The sequence below is a fragment of the Myripristis murdjan genome, chromosome 8 (assembly GCF_902150065.1).
Source record: "Myripristis murdjan chromosome 8, fMyrMur1.1, whole genome shotgun sequence".
Lineage (NCBI taxonomy): Eukaryota > Metazoa > Chordata > Actinopteri > Holocentriformes > Holocentridae > Myripristis > Myripristis murdjan.
In genome coordinates this window covers 17,917,265-17,937,669 of record NC_043987.1, presented here as the reverse complement: position 1 = coordinate 17,937,669, position 20,405 = coordinate 17,917,265, and the positions used below count along the sequence as shown (strand labels likewise).

At 43.0% G+C, this 20,405-nt stretch overlaps 1 protein-coding gene across 1 annotated transcript; it reads left to right on the top strand.

Moving 5' to 3' along the window:
* Nucleotides 1-2,478: 2,478 nt before the first annotated feature.
* srl (sarcalumenin) lies at nt 2,479-18,781 on the top strand. Its single transcript, XM_030057212.1, has 7 exons — nt 2,479-2,539; nt 12,995-13,087; nt 13,558-13,653; nt 14,702-14,737; nt 16,279-16,395; nt 17,068-17,301; nt 17,657-18,781. The coding sequence occupies exons 1-7, from the start codon at nt 2,479-2,481 to the stop codon at nt 18,466-18,468; spliced, it is 1,449 nt and encodes a 482-aa protein (XP_029913072.1). The 3' UTR covers nt 18,469-18,781.
* The last annotated feature ends 1,624 nt before the right edge of the window (nt 18,782-20,405 follow it).

Below are 20,405 nucleotides of genomic sequence, written 5' to 3'. Positions count from 1 at the left end.
TGCTCTACTTCTGGTTGGCTGTCACTCAAGTGGTACAGTTGATGCACATGTGTCTCTCTCTGATTGGTGGATGGGAGTCGGAAGCCCCCCACCCTCCCCGGCTCATTTCTAATTTGGGATCGGCCACCATCCTGTGACGGAGTCAAAATCTGCACCAGGGACAGTAGGTGGCATCTCTTGCAATCATCCCCTGACACACATTCATTCATTCCGTGCCTCTCGACCACACCCTCACACCATTCAGAAACGTCCCTGGTTTTGGTATCCAGGCAAATTTAATCACTCCTCATGGTGACAGTGATCATTTTTAACACCTTTTAATAATGCACAATGATTATGTAATGACGAGAGTCAGTTACAGACTCGGAGTCTTACGTGTACAGCACATTCCTATAAAAACTGCACTGTATTTAACATTTTTGTTTTTATATTTGCATCTAAATGAAATGCAGTGCAGGGGAATAGACCGAGCAGCACACCTCTATGAGATGCTGAGGCGGCACCAGGCCAGGCAAGTGCAGCTTTGGACAGAGCATTGCACATGATTTATGAACATCCTAAGTGCCACTGTGGCATGAGCTGGTGTGACAGTTCAGTTTGTATGAAGACGCTGTGTACAGGCTTGACTGATACACCTCACCATTTATACAGTATTCACACAAAGGCTCACTTTCAGTAGTTTTTGAGCGGGCATGAATGCAACCTCAATCCCTTCCTTCATTTGGGTCAAACGTCAAACTTAATGTCGCTGCCATTTATTGAATAGAAATCTGATCAAAGGATTTTAGACCATTCTGTAGAAAAAAACAAACAAACAGAAAAAAGGAAACAAATTCTTCAATATATGGAAGTGTACAGCTCATTTAATTTCAATGCTGATGCAAATTATAATATGAAGAATCCATCCCCCATGTTGATTTCCCACTCCTGCATACATTATATAGGTTGTTTTACTTGAAGATGCATACCTATTCAGATACTAGGCTTAGCTTGTAGATATAAATACTGTCTCTCCTGAATCTGAGACAGGCTAGACAGGCTACCGTTTCCACATGAAAGAGTGAACTCATGCCACACTTTACAAGTCATCTATCCATATTCTATGCTGATAGTGGCACATATTTTACTTTCCAACTGACAACAGCATCACATGAACATTTTGAAAACACATTTTGGAACGGGAGTCGAGTGATGCCAATGTATGCCCAATTTACATAGAATGAGCGTGTGCTGGAATCCAGAGGAGCACTTCAAATGTAAGGATTCTGTCATGGACAAGCCATTCTGCCTTCCAAACCACTTCCCACCGCCACTGAAGTTCCTCAGGATTAAGGCAATTGTGCAGTCCAAAATGAACATGATGTATTGTTTGGACACGGGTCCCAATCCATTTGGGATGGACATGCTTGAGTAGGAAACTCAAGCCATATTTAGGGATTAATTTACTGTTGAGACGTTTATTCCCGAGAATTGTGAGCTTATGTTCAGCACAGTGTGTCTGCTTGAGTGTGATAAAGCTGTAATCCGCCTAGCGTTTAGCTGTGTTAGGGATTCTAGTTTGACTCAGGGGTTTTTATGTGCCAGACATTCCCTTTCCACAGCCCCTCATCTCTCCCTCTGTCGCTCTCTCTCTTTCACACATGTCACATTCACGATGAATTATTTCCCAACATGGCAGCCAAGTGAGCATGTATTTTCCTTTGTAGAATGAGGGTTCGGCAGCTCCCTCCAATGCCAGCACCTCATTTACTTGTAGAATATTTACTGCAAACGGCTTGTGGAGGCGAGGCCATAAAGCTGTCACAGTCATTTAATGATTAGACTTCATTTGGCGAAACACCCATGAATGCTCATTATTATGATTCCCTCTTTTAATTTGATAAAGGATGCGGTTCTTGAAAGTGATCTGTCACATCAATTTTTGATTATGCCTCAGTCATTAAATTTGATATTATTTTGTCAGCGTTGATCCAGAGGATCATAATTTGTTCTAATTGGAATGCAATTGCATGGCTTAATGTCTTCCTATCCAAACCACTTTGCCTCTGAAGTCAAAGGGAATCTGACCAGAGAACCCAGCTCAGTACTCCTATTCTTAGAAACTTGATTATTTTTGAAACATGTATAATATTTTCAATGCAGTTTGCATTATCACTGTCATATAGAAGTGTAGTGATCCCTCACTAAATGACAGAAGCCCTGAAGCCCTGACTGAAGCCCAAAGCTGCAACCTCTCTAAAAAGGAGAGTCAGCTGCTTGTATACGTAGAGTCCTTGTGGTATGCTGTGACTCTCTGACGCCTGCAGCGCCTGGCACACACACACACACACACACACACGCACACACACGCACCTCTGCCCCCCTCTACCCACCAGCTGGCCCTTTCTGTACCCCGCCCCTTTTCTCTGCACGGCCTTTAACCTTCCTGCCTTGGTATATATAGTCTGTGTAACTATCACAGTTCTCCTGGCAGCCATCATGAAGGGTATAGTCTCAGTCTGCTGTTTCGTCTCCCTGCTGTTTCTGCAGGCCACAGCAGGTAAGGCCCACAGGCATTTTGGGTAAAATGTCTGAGTTTTGTCTACCTGGTTTAAGTAAGTTTGGTGATGGTGCACATTGTAGCAATAGTAGCCTTTATTGCACCTGTGCTGCTTATGTATGAGCCAGTGACATGCTGTGTGTCTACTATTGTCATACCTGGTAGTTTGGTAGTCTAGTGCTCTGAGCTACAGCTACTCTGATTCAGACTGCTATAATGATCAGACAGTGGTTTTCACTGATATTTGCTGGCCCACCTAATCCTTTTTGATCAGTAGCCAGAAGTAGGTAGTCCAAGCAGATTCTCGTGTTCATTGTGTGGGTTTTTGAGAGTTTAACAAGGCATGGCACAGGATTTCTGAGACAGGGTATGCGGGGACAGTGACGGTCATAGGGACACCAGTAGAAACAGAAATGTCACGTGTGTCTTTATTTGCTAACTAGCAGGACTATTCAAATTCTGCTCCTGATTAAAACGTAACATTTGTACAAAATGACATATCTATCTGGCTCTTTGTCATCTGTTTTTGTACTGAAAATCCAAAAAGAACACAACACTGACAGCTCTGTTGTTTTTTGATGATTGGACACTGAAGCCTTCTTTATCGTGTGTTTCGGCGAGACTCTGGAGCAGAGATGTTTCAGAGCAGAGACGCCAGTTTGAAAGAGCTGGCGCTTGGCTTCTCCTTTGGACTGACCGTGTGTCAGCTGTCCTAACGCATGGCACCAGCTGATGGAAAGTCTCAGAGGAGATGAGAGTAGCCACACTGCAGCACTCTTTCTCTCTTTTTTGTATCTACATGCACCGATTTGTTCTCTTTGCCTCGTTCGTTGTGCTTGATTTTAACTGACACTCACTAAAACGTCTTGATGAGATAAAATTGCAGAGTTATTGCCTGGACTAAGTTGGTTGCATTTTCCGTGATGAATCTTAGTTTCAGGTGTTTATAGTTTTTGTACCTCATCAGTAACATCATGAACTGCATTGATTATTGCCGCTTGCAATGAATTTTCTTTGATTACTTGGCACTGATGGATCTGAATGCCACAGTGAGCCAATCATCTGTAACTTCCCAGAGGTTACCACATCTAGAAATGCAGACAGTCCCCTGAGCCTGCAACTGAGCAGTTGTTATTACCCTTGTCCGTCACCCTTGTCCGTCCTTGGGGTGGCGTTCAGCCCTAGAGCCCGGGGCCAGGCCTCCATATTCCGGCCTGCTGTCAGGTGTCTAAGATTGGAAGGCCTCCTGAAACCCAACACTGTCCACTACAGATCCACCCGCCCTCCCTCCTGCAGGCTCCCCCTCCCTCCTGGCACCTCACCCCTCCCAGCCCCTTTAGACACGCTGCACAGCTGCTGTCACTCTGCACTGTCACAATCGCAATTTATTCCCAGCAGTTGGCCTTATAGGGACATGCATTCTCCAGGCAGGAGGGGCTGAGGTCTGGGCCGGGGCTGCAGTGCACTGCTTCATACAACCCTTCTCCAGGCTTGTGCAGGTGTCTTTCCTTCTCTAAATCAACTGCATTTGGATACTTTGTATTGATTTCCAGAGCAGAGCAGACAGGAGTTTTGATTCACATCAACCACTGCAGTTGTGGACAAGTACAAGAATCACCACCTCACCACCTCCTTGCCACTCAGAGTGATTATTTGTGTTATTGATTTGTTTGATCGCTGTCAGGAACTCAATAAAACTACCTAGAGAGGCACAGAGGGGCTAATCTCGCCCTGAATGAATGTGAAGTCAGGTTGATACCGTGATATCATAAGTTGAGTTTCTGCTGTGGGCTGTCTACAAAGGAATTAAAGATTAGTTTCTGCAAATGGAATTATATTGTACCAATAATGTTAAATCATCAATTTTCCAGTCCCAACAAAAACACTTTAAGTTTTATATCCTAACAATATTCCTCCTTACTATGTTTGGAGAAGGTGATTTTGTGAGCAAACAGCTGAAAGTGGCAGCAGGAGTTACATGATGACTTGGTGATCTTGTTGCTGTGAAATCTTAGACTCATCCTTTGCTCATGTGCCATGGTTTCCACCAAATGCGAAAAGCCCTCTGTATTTGATTCAATGGGCAGCAAATACATGTACTGCATTTATTTTATTTCTTCAGTTTGAATGAATTCTGGGTAAGCATTGTCTATATTGTGATTTTGAGTATCAGATCAGATTCACCCATTGAAGACATAATGAAGTATTATTTCTGCTAAAATAATGTTTTTTGTCGTATAATTGATATTATAATTATTATTGTATAATTACATTTATGTAAAGGCATTAGTACATGGCTCAAAAAGGTCAAAGATTGCTGTGTTAATAATTTATTCTAATGTCTTGTCATTGTCATCGTCTTCTTTGTCATCATCACCAAGTGCCACCAAAGTGGTAATTGACTTCTGTGTCGTGTTGGCACAATTGTCACAGAGGGACTCACTCTTCAGCAGGGTCAAAGGTCAGACTATCACATGTTGGGTCAGGTGTGTTCCTCCTGCTGGGCCTGGAGTGACACTCAGTCAGTCACCCTCCAAATAGTTACAATCAGAGGAGGCACAGTTGTTAAAATGCCCACAAAGATAGAACATTTGCCAAAATCATTTGGTTTAACTTGTCAGTCCCTTCTCCTAAAAGATAGCAATGGCAAATGGAATTATAGCTCATTTGTACGTATCATGTATGGAATGCATGTTTCATTTACTGTATGTTAAACTGCAACACTTACTGGGACTGATCTTGGGTGTCAGAGCCAAAATTACCATTAAGATTTACAAAAACATTTACAAAAACACTGCGGTGGGAAAATCAGTCCATAAGGTTATTGCTCCTCTCACTTAAAGTAAATGCACTTTTCTTTACTGAGTCTATGCTCATTCAGGGACTGAGTTGGGTTCTCACTCCAGTGTGTTTTACTGGGAGTGGTAACACTAGTAGCCAGAGGAGCATCTTTGGCCCTGGCTTCAAAGGAAAGAGAGGAGACATAGAAAGCTGAGGGCATACTGGCTCCATCTGCTCCCCGCTCATGGCACGCTGCATGTCTGGGACACCCCTCCGGCGCTGTTAGAAGGGGCACACCAGTCATGGTCAGCCCCCTTAATCCACACCCCTCCTGAGGACAAGCCCCTGCACCTCAAGGGCACTTGACGTCCTCTCCTGGCTCTCTAACAGGAGAGTCGGGATAGTGGCATCAGATCAACACCCCAGAGTGAAGTGCTTTTGCCCTCACGCCTTTCTTTTAGCCACTAATGCCACTCCATGTCCTCAAACTAATCTCTGTGATCTCTGACTGGACTTACCACTCAGATGTGGCCCATGTCACTATAGCATGACAACTTATGACATTGGCCAGCGAGGCCCTTGTGAGTTTTGACCCAGTCACGCTGAGGTTCTCTGAATCGTCATTACTGTAAAAGAGTATGCATTCCTGTGCTGTATTTGGATACAAGTAGAAAGTACTTTGCCCGTCCATCTGAAGCCATTCTAACTGTGAAACATAGATTTACATGACATGGTGTGGACTATAGATGTAATGTAGACTTTGAATTATAATTTTAACTGTTGTAGATAAGTTATATTTCTTTGAAATTTAAAATCGATTACATACTGGTGTGTTGAAGAAATATATCTTACATACTATCAAGATTATGAAATTTTCATGTCTTTAGTACAGTATTTTACACCAGTATGTACAGTGTCATAATACACCAGAGTAGTTCTGGCTCACCGGATGCATCCATAGATATCACTTGATTAGTCTGTGTACAGTATATCATGCATCCAGCCCTGGGGGATGTGGATGTCTCTGAGTCTCCAGACTGACTCACACTCAAAACCTTAAAATAGGAGGCAGCCATTCTGTCCCCCTCCTCTGTCCATCTTCTGACCCATTGTGGGGCTATTTCTGACTCTGTGGGGGTACTAACTCCACAAGCTACACCACCTGTTGCCATCTGTGGCTCCTTCTCACCACACCCAGCACAAGCCAAACCTGTCCGCTCCCACACCTCCGACCCAGGGCAGTGAGAAAATAAGATGGTGCTGTGGAGTATTAATAAGACTTTGTTTCAATTTAAACATGCACATGGTGTCCTTGTCTCTTATTTGAAAAGTCGCTACAATAATTGGTTTCCATTTGCTCGAAAGGCCATTTAGCTCACTGATCATTTTGCAGAGCAGTGCTTATAAAAGTCCTGATCTATGGAGAGTGTCTGTTTAACTTTTCATTAAACAGCTGGCTCCCAGTGGATCTATCCTGTGGAAACCCCCTGGCCTTTAGTAAAGGTTGCCTGAATCCCCCCGTGCTCAGGATAAATCCTCTCACTGGAAGCCCTAGACCTGCCGGCCTCATCATGTTCACTTTAATTCAATTTACCTCCCCTGTGCTGCTCGCAGAACATGATCTAAGGGTTTTACACTCACACAGATACAGCACCGAATATACACAGTGTAAATGCACATGACTGCACATGCACACATAACACACCACACACGTACTCACACACACACACACACACACACGGACATAACACACAGGGGCGCTTCTCAATTTTGAGCTTGGAGCAGATTAAATGATGTTATCATGGGACTTCATGTCCAATATGCAACATTTTGCACACTACACTATGACTTTGAGACGCCAAATCTCAATCTGTATTCTTATTTAACACTTGATGTTAACTGACACTTGAAGTCTGGAAAAAAAAATATTTGCACAAAAGATGCACATCAATACAATTGATTCGGCATGACTACTAATCACTTAATAGCCTCCATATCTTAACCTTGACAAGCATCTCCCTTTGCAGCACTGAGCTAATGCTCATCTATAGTTGAGGCATGACTTACCCAGTTGGTGAGGCCAAATCCAGCACCCATGGCAGGTTTAAACCACAAACATTCCAACATGATGTGCAGAAGCCGCCAGAATGTTTCTCCAAACTGAGGAGGGTTGCCAGGCAACAGACTCAGCTAGGACACATGGTCCTGGTGGCAGATGTCCGGGGTTCAAATCTGCTCCCCTGGCGCCTGCAGGGTTAATTTAGAGTGCTGATGCAAGGTCTGCCATCCACAGGCAAGACTGCCTCTCAGATTTTGGTGGAGCTCTGTCCCGTGGCCTACATCGGGGACCGACTAGATGGGAAGGTGTTAACAAGTTCACAGCAATTAAGGCCCACTCAAGAAGCCAGCGCTAAAAGATATGACTCTTCTCAGTGAAGATTCAGGTTACAGAGGCTTGAGTAAGCTTGCTGTATCACAGGGGCTGGCCTGCTGCTTTGATGAGGTGGGATGTGTTTCTTGAAGGCCAGAAGCACTCTATGGCCAGCTGAACTTCCATTTCCAATCATCATTGGTGTCCCCCTCAAAGGTCATCCTGACTTTCCTCATAGTGACGGAAGCACACAGACTATAAGATGGATTGTAATTCCTCCTTGGAGAATAGCCTGATACTTTCATGCATCTCCATCCAGACTTGGATTAAACCATTTGCCTTTCAGTGGCCATGTATGGGAGTGTTTATGAAGTGCCTGATTTTTGTCCTCTTCAGCTTGACCTGCAGCCAACACATGGCATGATGAGTGTTCAAGTTGCAAAATGGCAGCCACGTATCAGATAGTGCTACAGGATGACATAATGTTACTTGTAAAAGTCATATATAAGCAAATACAGTTTTGCATAGACATATGGTGATCATCTATCCAAAATTCACTGATTGGAGTGGCATTTAGACATCCTTTTGTGAAGATTGCTTTCATGTTCATTTTTGCTTCATTAGGCATGTACAACGGAGAGTGACAGGAGAAATGGGAAAGAGAAGGGATGATACGCAAATTCATGAGTACGATTTGTACACTTGGCTTTTCAAGTTCACAGACATAAAAGATGACCCAGTTTTGTTTTTTGACATCCCTTTATTAAAGTCACACACACACACACACACACACACACACCTCCTCTCTGGAATCAAAACTAAACATTTAATCCTATGTATAGATTTGATATTGAACCTTTTTTCCTTTTTCAAGTTGTTGTATTATTACTCATGCCCTCCTTTTATCCTGGCTGCTAACCTTTGGGTTTCTCTTGTTCTTGCACTGTGCTGGGAGCAACATTACACAGGCTTATTTTTAGCAGGTTGACTCGGTGAGAATCGACAGTGCAGCCCTGTTCCTTAACCAGCGGTGTGTCATTGCTACCACGCTGCAGCCTCGCTGAAAGGAGCATCTATTGAGTGCTCATATAAAGACTGAGCCATAGAATATGTCATTATTAATGTCTGCTGTGGAAAGTCTCTACATTAGTGCTTGGGTGCAATGTGAACTAGAGGAATAACGGCTTACTGTGAAAGCTGCATATGTGATGAAATATATTACTGTTCCTCTAAGGTTTTGGGATCTGCTTACAAATTATTTGATGTACTGAAAATATGCCCTTGATTTCCCATGAATGGCGGACAGATGCTTCCCATTTCTGTCTCAACTCATAGACTACTTTCTTGAGCATAATTGTGCCTCAATTTATATTTGAAAGCCACTTTGGTTCAGTTAAACATAAAGCATAATGACAGGCTCAGACTTGTAAACAAACAGGCCTTTGGAAGATATTTCTCGTAATTTAATGCACCGTCACTTTTGGCCAAAGCAACGAGTCACTCTCAGACCCTTGGCCAGAAACACTAGAAGTCATTGACCACATGGCTGATGGCTCAGCTCCAAGTTTAGGGTGCAGGAAGCGGCCGCGGTGCTGCCCACTGACAGGGTCAGCTCCTCTCACGCTGATTTATCTAATTGGTGTAGCCAAACAGTACTGGAGCGAACCTTAGGAGCTATTTAGCACCATGGCTGGAGACCGGTAAATGTGTAAGGACTGAGGTGCTGAATGTCAGAGATGAGGTTACTCTGTTACTGCCTGGATGTTTCCAGAATAAGACACACACTGACACACACACACACACAAACGTAGACATTGGTGGTTCAAGTTGTAAAGTATGAGGTGGAAAGGACGCCTGAATATGCAGTTTGTGACATTTTAAGCATCTATATATTTCTCAAATGGTATAAATGAAGTGATATAAGGGATCAGTACAACCTAGGATATCCCTGATTTCATAAAACACTGCTGAGTTTGCCTTATAGTCATTTCTAAACAGCGTGTCTGACTCCAAAAAGAAGTCATATTGCTAATATCTAGGTGATGACAGCTAGGAAACCTTTTGTTTAGCTGTGGTTGTTTAGGTTGAAGACAATCAGAGGACAGCGAAGAATGACATCTGAAATGGCAAAGGAAATCAGTGACAGTGAATATGAAAGTTTGAATTTTTTTTATAAAAGTGCGAGTACTCATGGATTGAATAATGCAGTTGTGGCTAATTGTTGCTAACATTGGATATAATTTGTCATGACGTGAGAGAGAGGGGTTAAAGCCAGTATGGTTAACTGTTTCAAGGAACATGGTTTTAGATTGCTTCTCCAGCTGCCTCCGTCACCCCCAGCTCTGACCTCCTGACCTCTGCTGTAACCAGAAACTGCTGCTGATCTAGACAGTAACCCGGTCACACGTTCTACCAACATCTGTGCTAGAAAACTCCAGAAGCTTGAAATTTCTGCCACCCCTCTGCAAAGGCCACAGTTGATGTAACGCAACAGAATAACGTATGGCGGCGTTAAATCTCATTAACAGAACATTACTGTAATAGAGAGATGTGCTTGTTGCAAGCTGAAACTGTTGCAACACATGTTGCACTTGTGCCAGATGAACGTGGTGCAACGACAGAAAATCTGCATTGAGTGAACATCCTGTTCAGAAAAAACACGGTAGCTACAGCATACAAGGAATGGCCTTTGGCATGTAGTTAAGCTTTCATACCATGAAGACACACCATGATCAAAGATTTGGCTCTCTGGCCTAAGGTGACTGTAGTAATAACCCGGATAAAATCTTTACACATTCAGTGCTTCTGCTTTACTTCAGTTGGTTTGTGATTTGTGGTGATTATTACACAACCCAAGCATAACCCGCACTCAGCGGGGTCCCTGCTAGTCACCGGCTGATATCAGAAAGTTGTGCCTTGGGCGCCAGGTCCAGCTTTTTATTCTTTGAGCACATATAACTATATGGCTGCAACTTTGGAGTGTTTTCTCCTTTGACTTTTGAAAGAATTTTTGGTGGTATATTAAGAGATATACATGTGAGATGTAAGGAACCATCAAAAAAAATGTATTAATTCAACCAAGATCAAGAGGACAACTGATCATTATCTGTTCATATATTTGCTTTGCCAGTGAACTGCATTTAACTTGGCTGCACTGACAGGAAGCATGCTGACGCTGTGTTTATATTAAGACACCACTGTATTCACGTAATGGCATGTGCTTTACACAGTCCACAGCTGAATTAGGATTGACACATGATACCACCACAGCGGTTAATCATCTATACATCTATTATTGTATCATCTATAATAATCCACATTCATAAATATTCAACTATATATAAAGGAAGGATCTATGCTTGGTGCCAAATGCAGAGATCTCATGATGGTGCCCATGTCCCACAGCGTCCCCCTCCCCAGAGCACTGAAGTGTGAACCAGGAAGATCTCCCAACTGCACCTAAATATAGCCTTTCCCCCTGGTGGGTTTGACTCAAACAGGGGCTGGGTGGGTGGTTTCACCCATACAGTGGCATAAGACAGGCCAGTTCCTGGGGCCTGGGCATACATGGAGGGGACAGACACCCTGATGAGTCTTTAATAGAGAGGAAATATAAATTATGGACAAATCAATGTCTAATGTACAGGGAAGCGGACTGGAGAGTTCTCGGTTCAGTCCAGTGCCAAATTCTCATCCTGATCCTTTATCAAACTGGGGAAGTCCCTCCAGTCATTCTCTCGATCATTGCTTTTGTTATTAAACCATGGCGATGTCAAACAAATGTCTTTGTCTGTTTATTTTTAGGGTTCACTTTCTAAATTAAGAGCTGATTGTACTAGCAGCTGTGAACTGAGCAATCCGATACGTTCAAAAATGGAGATGACACACCGGTGTGCAAACACGGCATCTCTCTCTCTCTCGAGAACTCTTTCTTTCTGCTACACACCCACCCACCAACCCACACACCCACACGTACACACCCACCTAGTAACTATGTCCTTGTTAACAAGACATTTAGTCTAGTATGAGCCTGAAAATCATCAATTATTTCAAGAAAATTTGTAAAACAATTTAATTTGCATTGGGAACAAGTTTGTTCATCCTGATTTTTTCTTGCTTAAATAAAAATGAGATTTTAGACTAAATTATGTCTTCAAATGCATGTTTTTACAGTGCGCACACATGCACACCAGATGACATTTCTCAAGAAAGAATAAAAATGAATGAGGGGGTGACTACATTTGCCTGTGACATCTTTTCATTTACAGTGCATTCTGGGTCTGACAGATGGACAGATTTTCAGAAAGGAGCCAGAGTGTGTGGGGACTGAAATGTGACGTGCACCACAGCAAAGGATGCTGAAACATTAGTCAAACAATATGAACTGTTCCCTGTCACCAGATGTCACACTCGCTAGCAACTTGTCAAACATTTTGTGGGTGCTCAGCTGAATGATGCCTGCGTATTTAGAGTGAACTCTTTCTCTCTTAAGGCTTTGCATTTAAGCGGGACAAGAGTGAAAAACAAAGAAAGAAAAAAATGTTAAAGCAGAGACATGTGGGGTTCAAGAGGCAGCAGACAAACTAAAGGCAGTGCAGAGCAGGCTCCCATGCAGCCCCTTTTTCTTTGAGAGTCAATAGGCTGGTGCATTTGGGAGATCTTCCTGGTTCACACCGCCACACCCCGGGGAATTGTGAGACATGGGTGCTCTCCAGGATTTGATCATATCCAAATTAATGCAAAAGATGTGACATTTCAGTTCTTTGATGTTGCTGATATTGATATTAACATTGACATCCTATGTAAACCTGTCCTCAAGCATTTAATTTGCCAATTATCCCTGTGGTACACCGCCATCCCCAAGAGTGCAGCTAGATATTGAGACGCATGATTTATTGATTGATGTGTCTTCACAAATAGCAACATTGCTGGTCACAGCAGCACAGTTTTATGGAACATTTACAATGGGCTACTGTCAGTCTCCAAGTGTAAATTTTCTCTTCTTGCCTGCACTGTATAATGAAACTGTCACTGGAGCAGCTAATTGACAGTTTTCACCAAGCCCTGCCATCTGCGTCCACTTGGGAACATGCATTGTTCCTCTCTCAGGCCACTAAAGAGAGAGCTAGCTGTCGGGTTTATTCGAGTGAATCCAGGCAGTGCCAATTAAGTTTAAGCTAGACGTGTGATAGTTTCCTAAATCACAGGACTGGTAAAGCATAGAAAGCGTAGAGTCTCTTAATGCATGACAGCTGCATCATGGTGAGAATGAGCCAATTTACTGTTTTGACTTTTCTTTTCAGAGGAAGAAGAGGTAACCGCCGCCCTCAGAGACAGATCTCACATCGACGAGACGTTGCGGCTTGCCACTGAGGAAAAGTCAGGAGACTATGCAGGTAAGCAAAACACAGGATGAGTGTGTGTGTGTGTGTGTATGTGCATGACTCAAAGGGATGTTTTAATAGACATGGACAGAACTTCACTGTTAAACTTGGAGCCAGGACCCCGTATGATGCAACCAAAGTGATGCAAGCTAAATTTAGGCATTTCAAGCAGGTTAAATGCTATATTTCCAAAGGCTTTCAGACCCTCTACAGAAATCTGAGATCAGAGCAAAGTACTCCACCAAGTGTACTGTCTCCCTTTAACTGAACATAATGAGGAAGGGTGAGGGGTGATTTGTGTGGGTTTTACTGGCAAAAACAGAGACACACAATCTGCTGTTATTTCAAGGAAAGGCATGTAGCCCAAGAATGATTCAACTGAATTTGTGCTAACGGGACATTGTATCAGCAAAATGCCACTGCGTCCTAAATCCTCTGCCTCTTTCTTCTCTCCTTTCCCTGTGCATTTCATTGACCTCCAGCGGCTCTGCAGAGATTGCGGAAGATCTACCACTCGTCCATCAAGCCGATGGAGCAGGCCTACAAGTACAATGAGCTGAGGCAGCACGAGATCTCAGGTATGGTGGAGGCTTGGACTGCGTCTGCACTCTGCTTCACCTTGTCCTAGTGTGTGGGTTCTCTGTTTGGGTTGATTTGGTGACTGATTTGTTGACTTGTTTGTACACACACACACACACACACACACACATACACACATACATCATTTTCTTCACATAACCTGCCTATAAATTAAAGCATTAAGTTTTTTTTTTTTTTTTTTCCTTTGGGCTCCTAGGCAGGTTTATTCTAAATGTTGTGCTGGGGCAGAATAAATACCCTTAGAGTTTAACTGTAGGCAATAATAACTGTAATGCATTAATAAATCAACTCTAGGCCTATAATAAGCCTATTCCGTACTAAAACTAGCAGTATTTGAAAGCTATGGCATTCTTGGTCCTGGAAAAAGGTATAGTATAATTTTTGATATCTCTCCCCTCTTGCTAGTTTTGTCTTTTCATCCACTCATTTTGACATTTATCTTTTTGGAAGACTTTTTTTTCTTGTAATTTTCCCTGTTTGTGTGACTTGGGGCTGATTTTCAGCTGTAATTCTTTCACAGTAAACCCAAAACTCTCCAGAGACACTGAGCTACCAAAGATAAACTGCACTTTCCCAAAACTGAAATAAAGCTCGCCCTCTTGTGGTTTGCCAGGTTTGGCATTTAAGCAAATTGTAGAAATACTAACTTAGTCTTAACATAATCTTTTATTATTTGTCAATGAATGAGAGGCCTTTAAGTCAATCAAAGATTGTATTAACAACAACTAAGACATCATGCCATGTTCCTTGGAGTCACAGTACTGACTGAGGCTGAGCACACTGCACAGGAACATCATCCATTTGTAGAGCTACATGTTTGACACTTCAGGTCAAATATGGGACTAGATTCCAGCCAGCATCTCCCATCCTTTCATGCACATTGTTACTCTACCCCTTCCCTTTACCTCTCACCCTTACCGAGCTCTCCTCACTCTCTCCAACCCCATACTCCTCTTACTTCTGTATTCTACCCTTTCCTGTCCTTTCCTTTCCTTTCCCATCCCCTTGGCTCCCCTCATCTAACAGCCTACCCCGGACGAACCCTGGGGGACTCAGCAACAGGTGGGTATGACGCGGGGAGTGCAGGGCTTCCCTGTGCATGGCACTGCCTGAAGTGCTCTGCCCCTTCCTTCCCCTACCTTCATTTGTCATCATACACCCCTGAGATCCCTGTCATTTGTCAAAAATGCTCAAAACAGACCAGTTTGGTTGTTCTTGGCAACCAGATTATGACTCCAATTATAGCACCACTTCATCTCTGGTGTTATAATAATTTCATATCAGTTTGGACAGCAGTGTAATCCAAGGATATTAATCCAGGTAGTTTGGGTTTATTTCAAATTCAAGAAAGGTGGATTTTAGTATCCCCAAAAATTAATGTGCAGGCAAATTCAAATTTTCCTTCAACATTTACTAATCAATTAAAATGAAACCATTTGTGAACTAATAGATTAAAAAACACTACCCTGGGTTGCGTATTCAGCAGCATTCAGTCAGTTAGTTAAAGTTAAAGCTAAATAAATATGACTTGTGTCTGTCAAGTTAGTGCATTATGCATTTAGACAGGAGATTTAAGTCTTCAGATGTTTAGTTTGGGTGTGAAATGTGGAGGGGGTGCATGTGCGGTTCTGGCTTAAGCAAAGGATGCGCAGATTGAGGAGGGGACATATGGTGGGACGGGGTGGTCAGTGGTTGGCTAGGAGTATATTTTAGTTGATAATGTCTTCTGTCACGATATTTTTTTCCCCTTTATATCATCTTAAACATTCAAAGTGCAAAGTGCCTCATATGGAAATATTCTTACTTTCAATTATTTTTTTGTTCAACTTTTTAGATGGCTGAATTAATTCTTGCTTGGACCAATACAGCAATACTTAACTGAGCCCTGCCACCCCAACACCATGTCCACTCATGCACACACACACACACACACACACACACACACACACACACACACACACACACACACAGCTTGCCATGAAAAACACAGCTTGCTATGAAAGCTTCGCCCTTTCATACGCCTCGTTAGTCTCTTATCAGTGTAATGACATTGTTTTATTGTGTTTCACTGAGACGTGGCTGCAGCATTTGATTGAGATTTGTCTTATCCTGCTTTTAAAAATTCCTAGCATGAGCACAGGTTTGACACAATTTTCTTTGGTCTATTTTTCTCAGCTCCCTCTTTTATTTTCCATTTTCAGTTTTAAAAATATCTATGTAATTGTTCTTTGTGGTGGATTGAGATTGACAGTGCTGTACTGATGTGCGTCTTGGTGTATCTGAGAATTAAAAGCATAGTTCATCTCAAAAAGCAATCCCTAGAAGCTCAAAAGGAAATGGGAAATCTGTAAGACACATTGGCCTCTTTTTGTCTGCAGTGGTCTGGTGGTCTGCAAAGACCATCTCAACTTGTCACACCTTGCATCAATAACAAATAAAGTCAACAGTGTTGGACTGTTGCCTCTATTTTTCACTATAATTGTGAACTGAACATGCTTTTCTATTTTCTCATTTAAAGGTTGAGATGAACTTGAGAAGTTCTAAATCATCCATATTCCATCCTGGTGGGATTTCAATCATTGCTCTCTGTCCTCGCCCCACAGATGGAGAGATCACCTCAAAGCCCATGGTGTTGTTCCTGGGACCCTGGAGTGTAGGCAAGTCCTCCATGATCAATTACCTCCTGGGCTTGCAGGACAGCCCCTACCAGCTCTACACAGGTGGGTTCTGCATTTTTTTTTTTTAAATTAGCAGTATTTTAATGTTGCAATCCTTTGTGCCATAATCAGGGTCCATTCATGCAGAATCGCAATTCAGGCTTCATATTCAGAGTGATGTACTAATGCATGGGGGCTGACTATAGAGGGCATTAGACGACCAGTCATTTCACAGTTTCACAGAGCTGATCATGAGGGCCTCTCTCAACACAGATGTTCTGCTGAATTAGGCTCAAAACACATCTAGCAGACTCCATACTGATTTTTGGTGTCCTTAAAGTCACCTGCACTATCTCATATCTACTTTTAGGCCTATCCCTAACTACTGATTTTAGCAACAATAAGCTAACATGTCTAGCTTGAAACAACCCATTCAACAGTTCAGAAACTGAATATTTTCTGTTTCTGAAAGAGTTGAGAGCTGAAAAACAATATAATTTTCAGCCTAGTTTTTCCACTTATTTTTTGTGCACTTCTTCTGGCCCCCCTCCCTTTCCATCATGGAACTTCATTCTCCTCATACCTCACCTCATCATTCTCAATCTTTTCTTTGGTGTGTCATAACTGTTTTTCATTTCACTTTTTCATGAGTGTACCATGTTTTCCACTCTTTGTCTCTTCCTAATACTGTACTTGCTAACCCTTCTATCCCTGTCTTCCTGACCATGTCCTCAGGAGCTGAGCCTACTACCTCTGAGTTCACTGTAATCATGCATGGAGAGAAGATCCGCTCTGTGGAGGGTATTGTTATGGCAGCAGACAGCTCCCGTTCCTTTTCTCCCCTCGAAAAGTTCGGACAGAACTTCCTGGAAAAGCTGATCGGTATTGAGATGCCCCACAAGCTGCTGGAGCGCGTGACCTTTGTCGACACACCTGGAATCATTGAGAACCGCAAGCAGCAGGAGAGAGGTGAGGCACAGGGTGCAAAGTGTATCAGCAGGTGGAAAAGTTTTACCTGCAGTGTGCAGTTTTTCAATCAACACAAGTCTAACAAATCTCTTTATTAGTCAGTTTTACTTAGGGACTTTGATCTTTGTGATACTGAATTAATTCAAGCACAGCAGGGTGCAACTGCAGTTTGGTTTAGTCATTTGGCTGAAGAGCTTACACAGCGTGACTTGCAGGAGGGTTACACACTCATTCTACCCTCATTCTACATGTCTTTGGACTGCAGAGGAAACCCCTATGAACACAAGGAGAACATGCAAACTAACAGTGCTCATTGCTGATCAAACTTCTGACGTATTTGTGTTTTCCCACCTAGGCTACCCCTTCAATGATGTTTGCCAGTGGTTCATTGATCGCGCTGACCTGATATTTGTGGTGTTTGACCCCACCAAACTGGACGTGGGCCTGGAGCTGGAGATGCTGTTCCGACAGCTGAAAGGTCGCGAGTCCCAGATCCGCATTATCCTCAACAAGGCTGACAACCTGGCCACCCAGGACTTAATGAGAGTCTACGGAGCGCTGTTCTGGAGCTTGGCTCCCCTCATCAATGTGACCGAACCTCCCCGCGTCTATGTCAGCTCCTTCTGGCCATATGACTATGCACCTGACACCAGCCGTGAGCTCTTCAAGCGTGAGGAGATCTCCCTCCTGGAAGATCTCAACCAGGTGATCGAGAACCGTCTGGAGAACAAGATTGCCTTCATCCGCCAACACGGCATCCGTGTGCGCATCCACGGCCTGCTAGTGGACCGCTATGTCCAGACCTTCAAAGACAAGATGAGCTTCTTCAGTGACCCCGAACTGGTCTTCAAGGAGATTGTGGATGACCCAGACAAGTTCTACATTTTCAAGTCCATTTTAGCCAAGACCAATGTCAGTAAATTTGACCTGCCCAATCGTGACGCTTACCGTGACTTCTTTGGCATCAACCCAGTCACCAACTTCAAGGCTCTGTCAGCTCAGTGCTCCTACATGGGCGGCTGTCTTCTAGATAAGATTGAGAGGGCAATCACTGTTGAGCTGCCCGCCCTCCTTAGCAGCATCAACTCCGGCAAGCAGCCCGGCCTATCCTCCTGTGAGGCTACTGGCTGTGGTGAGAAGCCTAAGAACCGCTATCGAAAAAACTGAGGAAAATAAATTGAGAGTGGGGGTTGTGAGGAGATAGAGGAGGTACAAGAAGAGAAAGAAAAAGGGACTGGTGTTGGCCAACCCTGCTTTTGTCAGAATGACTACTGTTGAGGAGACAAAGGAAAGCAGATTTGTGTTTGTTTTTTCTCAGGAGAATGTGGGGTATAGTGCATTTGGGTACTGGGGGAATGAGGGAGATGAAGGGAGGGATGGGTTGTTTCAATGATGAGGCAGCTTAAGGATGCAAGTGCTGAAGAGATGAGAACATCACTGAGTTATGTTAAAACACAAGCCCTCCTCTCTCCCTTGCACAACCACAACGGACTGTCTGGGACTCCGGGGAGGGGGAAGTACCCATGTGAGGGTAAAAAACGGAAATTGAGAAAAAAAAGTAAAATTAAATAAAAACCAAAAATCCTGACACTGAAAACAGTCAATTACCAGCTCCCTTGTATGTGAATAAAATGGGATATTGGAAACAGGAATTGCAGATTTGTTTTGTAAGAGGTTGAGAATTGCATTGCAGCAGGTCAATTCCATACGCTTCAGGTGTCGTTTTTGAAGTAGCCTTTTTGTGGGTGCTATACCAAGCCACTGGGTTGGGGTACTAAAGCCAAACCGTTGCTTTTGACACTGTCTAGATAACATTAACCTTGCATGCTAGATGTCACATCTTATTTAACAGATGATATTTTAGGTGCGTGTATTTCCCTTCTAACATAAACTCAAGTAATATTTCCTCCTTTTACTGATAGTTGAACCAACCCTAACATGCCATAAATAAGGCCTTTTCTCTTTGTTTTATATACTCATCGCTCTTGGTTGTTGACAGCCTGTGTAATGAGCACTGTGATGGAAGCAGAGGTCAGGGTTCAAGGGTCATAGTCTTCACAGGTGGTGGGGTGGTGCATTCTGCTTCACTTCTTACTGTTCTTACTGTTTTTGTTTTGAGTCTACAAATTTGCCATTCTTCGGCAGAAATTCAATACTGTGTTATGATTTTCTTTTTTCCCTTTAACAATAAGCTTGCCAGCTTTTTAGCTGAATGACCATATAAAAGTGACACGTTATATGAGTGAATGTGTCCATGATGTAGCAGTAATAAAATGATGTGTTTGAAATAGCTGTCTTCATCCATTTCTTCTGCAGGTTAGAAAGCTATTTATTGAATTACATAAGTAACCTTTCCAAGTGGGCATTGAAATAGGCTTTGTATTTATGCTAAACAATCCTGCTGTATAATTTTGCGCACTATCATTACAAAAATTTAGCAAGTTGTAGCTGTAGATCATGAGATTTTATTGGTATATTTCTGATGCCCAGTTTTCTTGGGAAAGTGAGGGTAGGAAAAAGTGGACTGAGAGTGGTGGAGAGGAAAAAGTTAAGTGAAGGACTCATGAGTTGACCCCTGACCTCTGTGGAAGGAAGAAAGCCCTGTAAATGCTGACTGCCAATACCCTGGCAGAGCTATGAAGGACTTGGAGAGATACATGCCATGTAGCCACTCAAAGTCTTTATGCAGGCTTACCTCAGTGAAAATCCCAGGAATATGGGTTAGGGAATTTGTCTGAATAGAGTGCATCCTGAATCCTTCAAGAACAGGTAGGCATTAACCTCTACAACATCCTACTCCCACTGTGTCCTCCCTCAATAACCCTACAGTACCAAGAGTCTTTTCTAACCATACAATAAAAACTGGGCTAAGTGTACAGCATAATGCTAAATAAAATAAATCCAACAAATGAACTCCACCGCGTCATCTAGGCTTCATTTACACTATTAATTTGTGTGTGTGCGCGTGTGTGTGTGTGTGTGCTCCACAGATGTGTTCCGGCATATGTTTACACTGCAGATCCAGCGCATGCCCACTAGAGAGTGCTGTGTAAAAGTGCAAAAACTTATACAGACCACTAACACACAACATGGCACCAATTTAC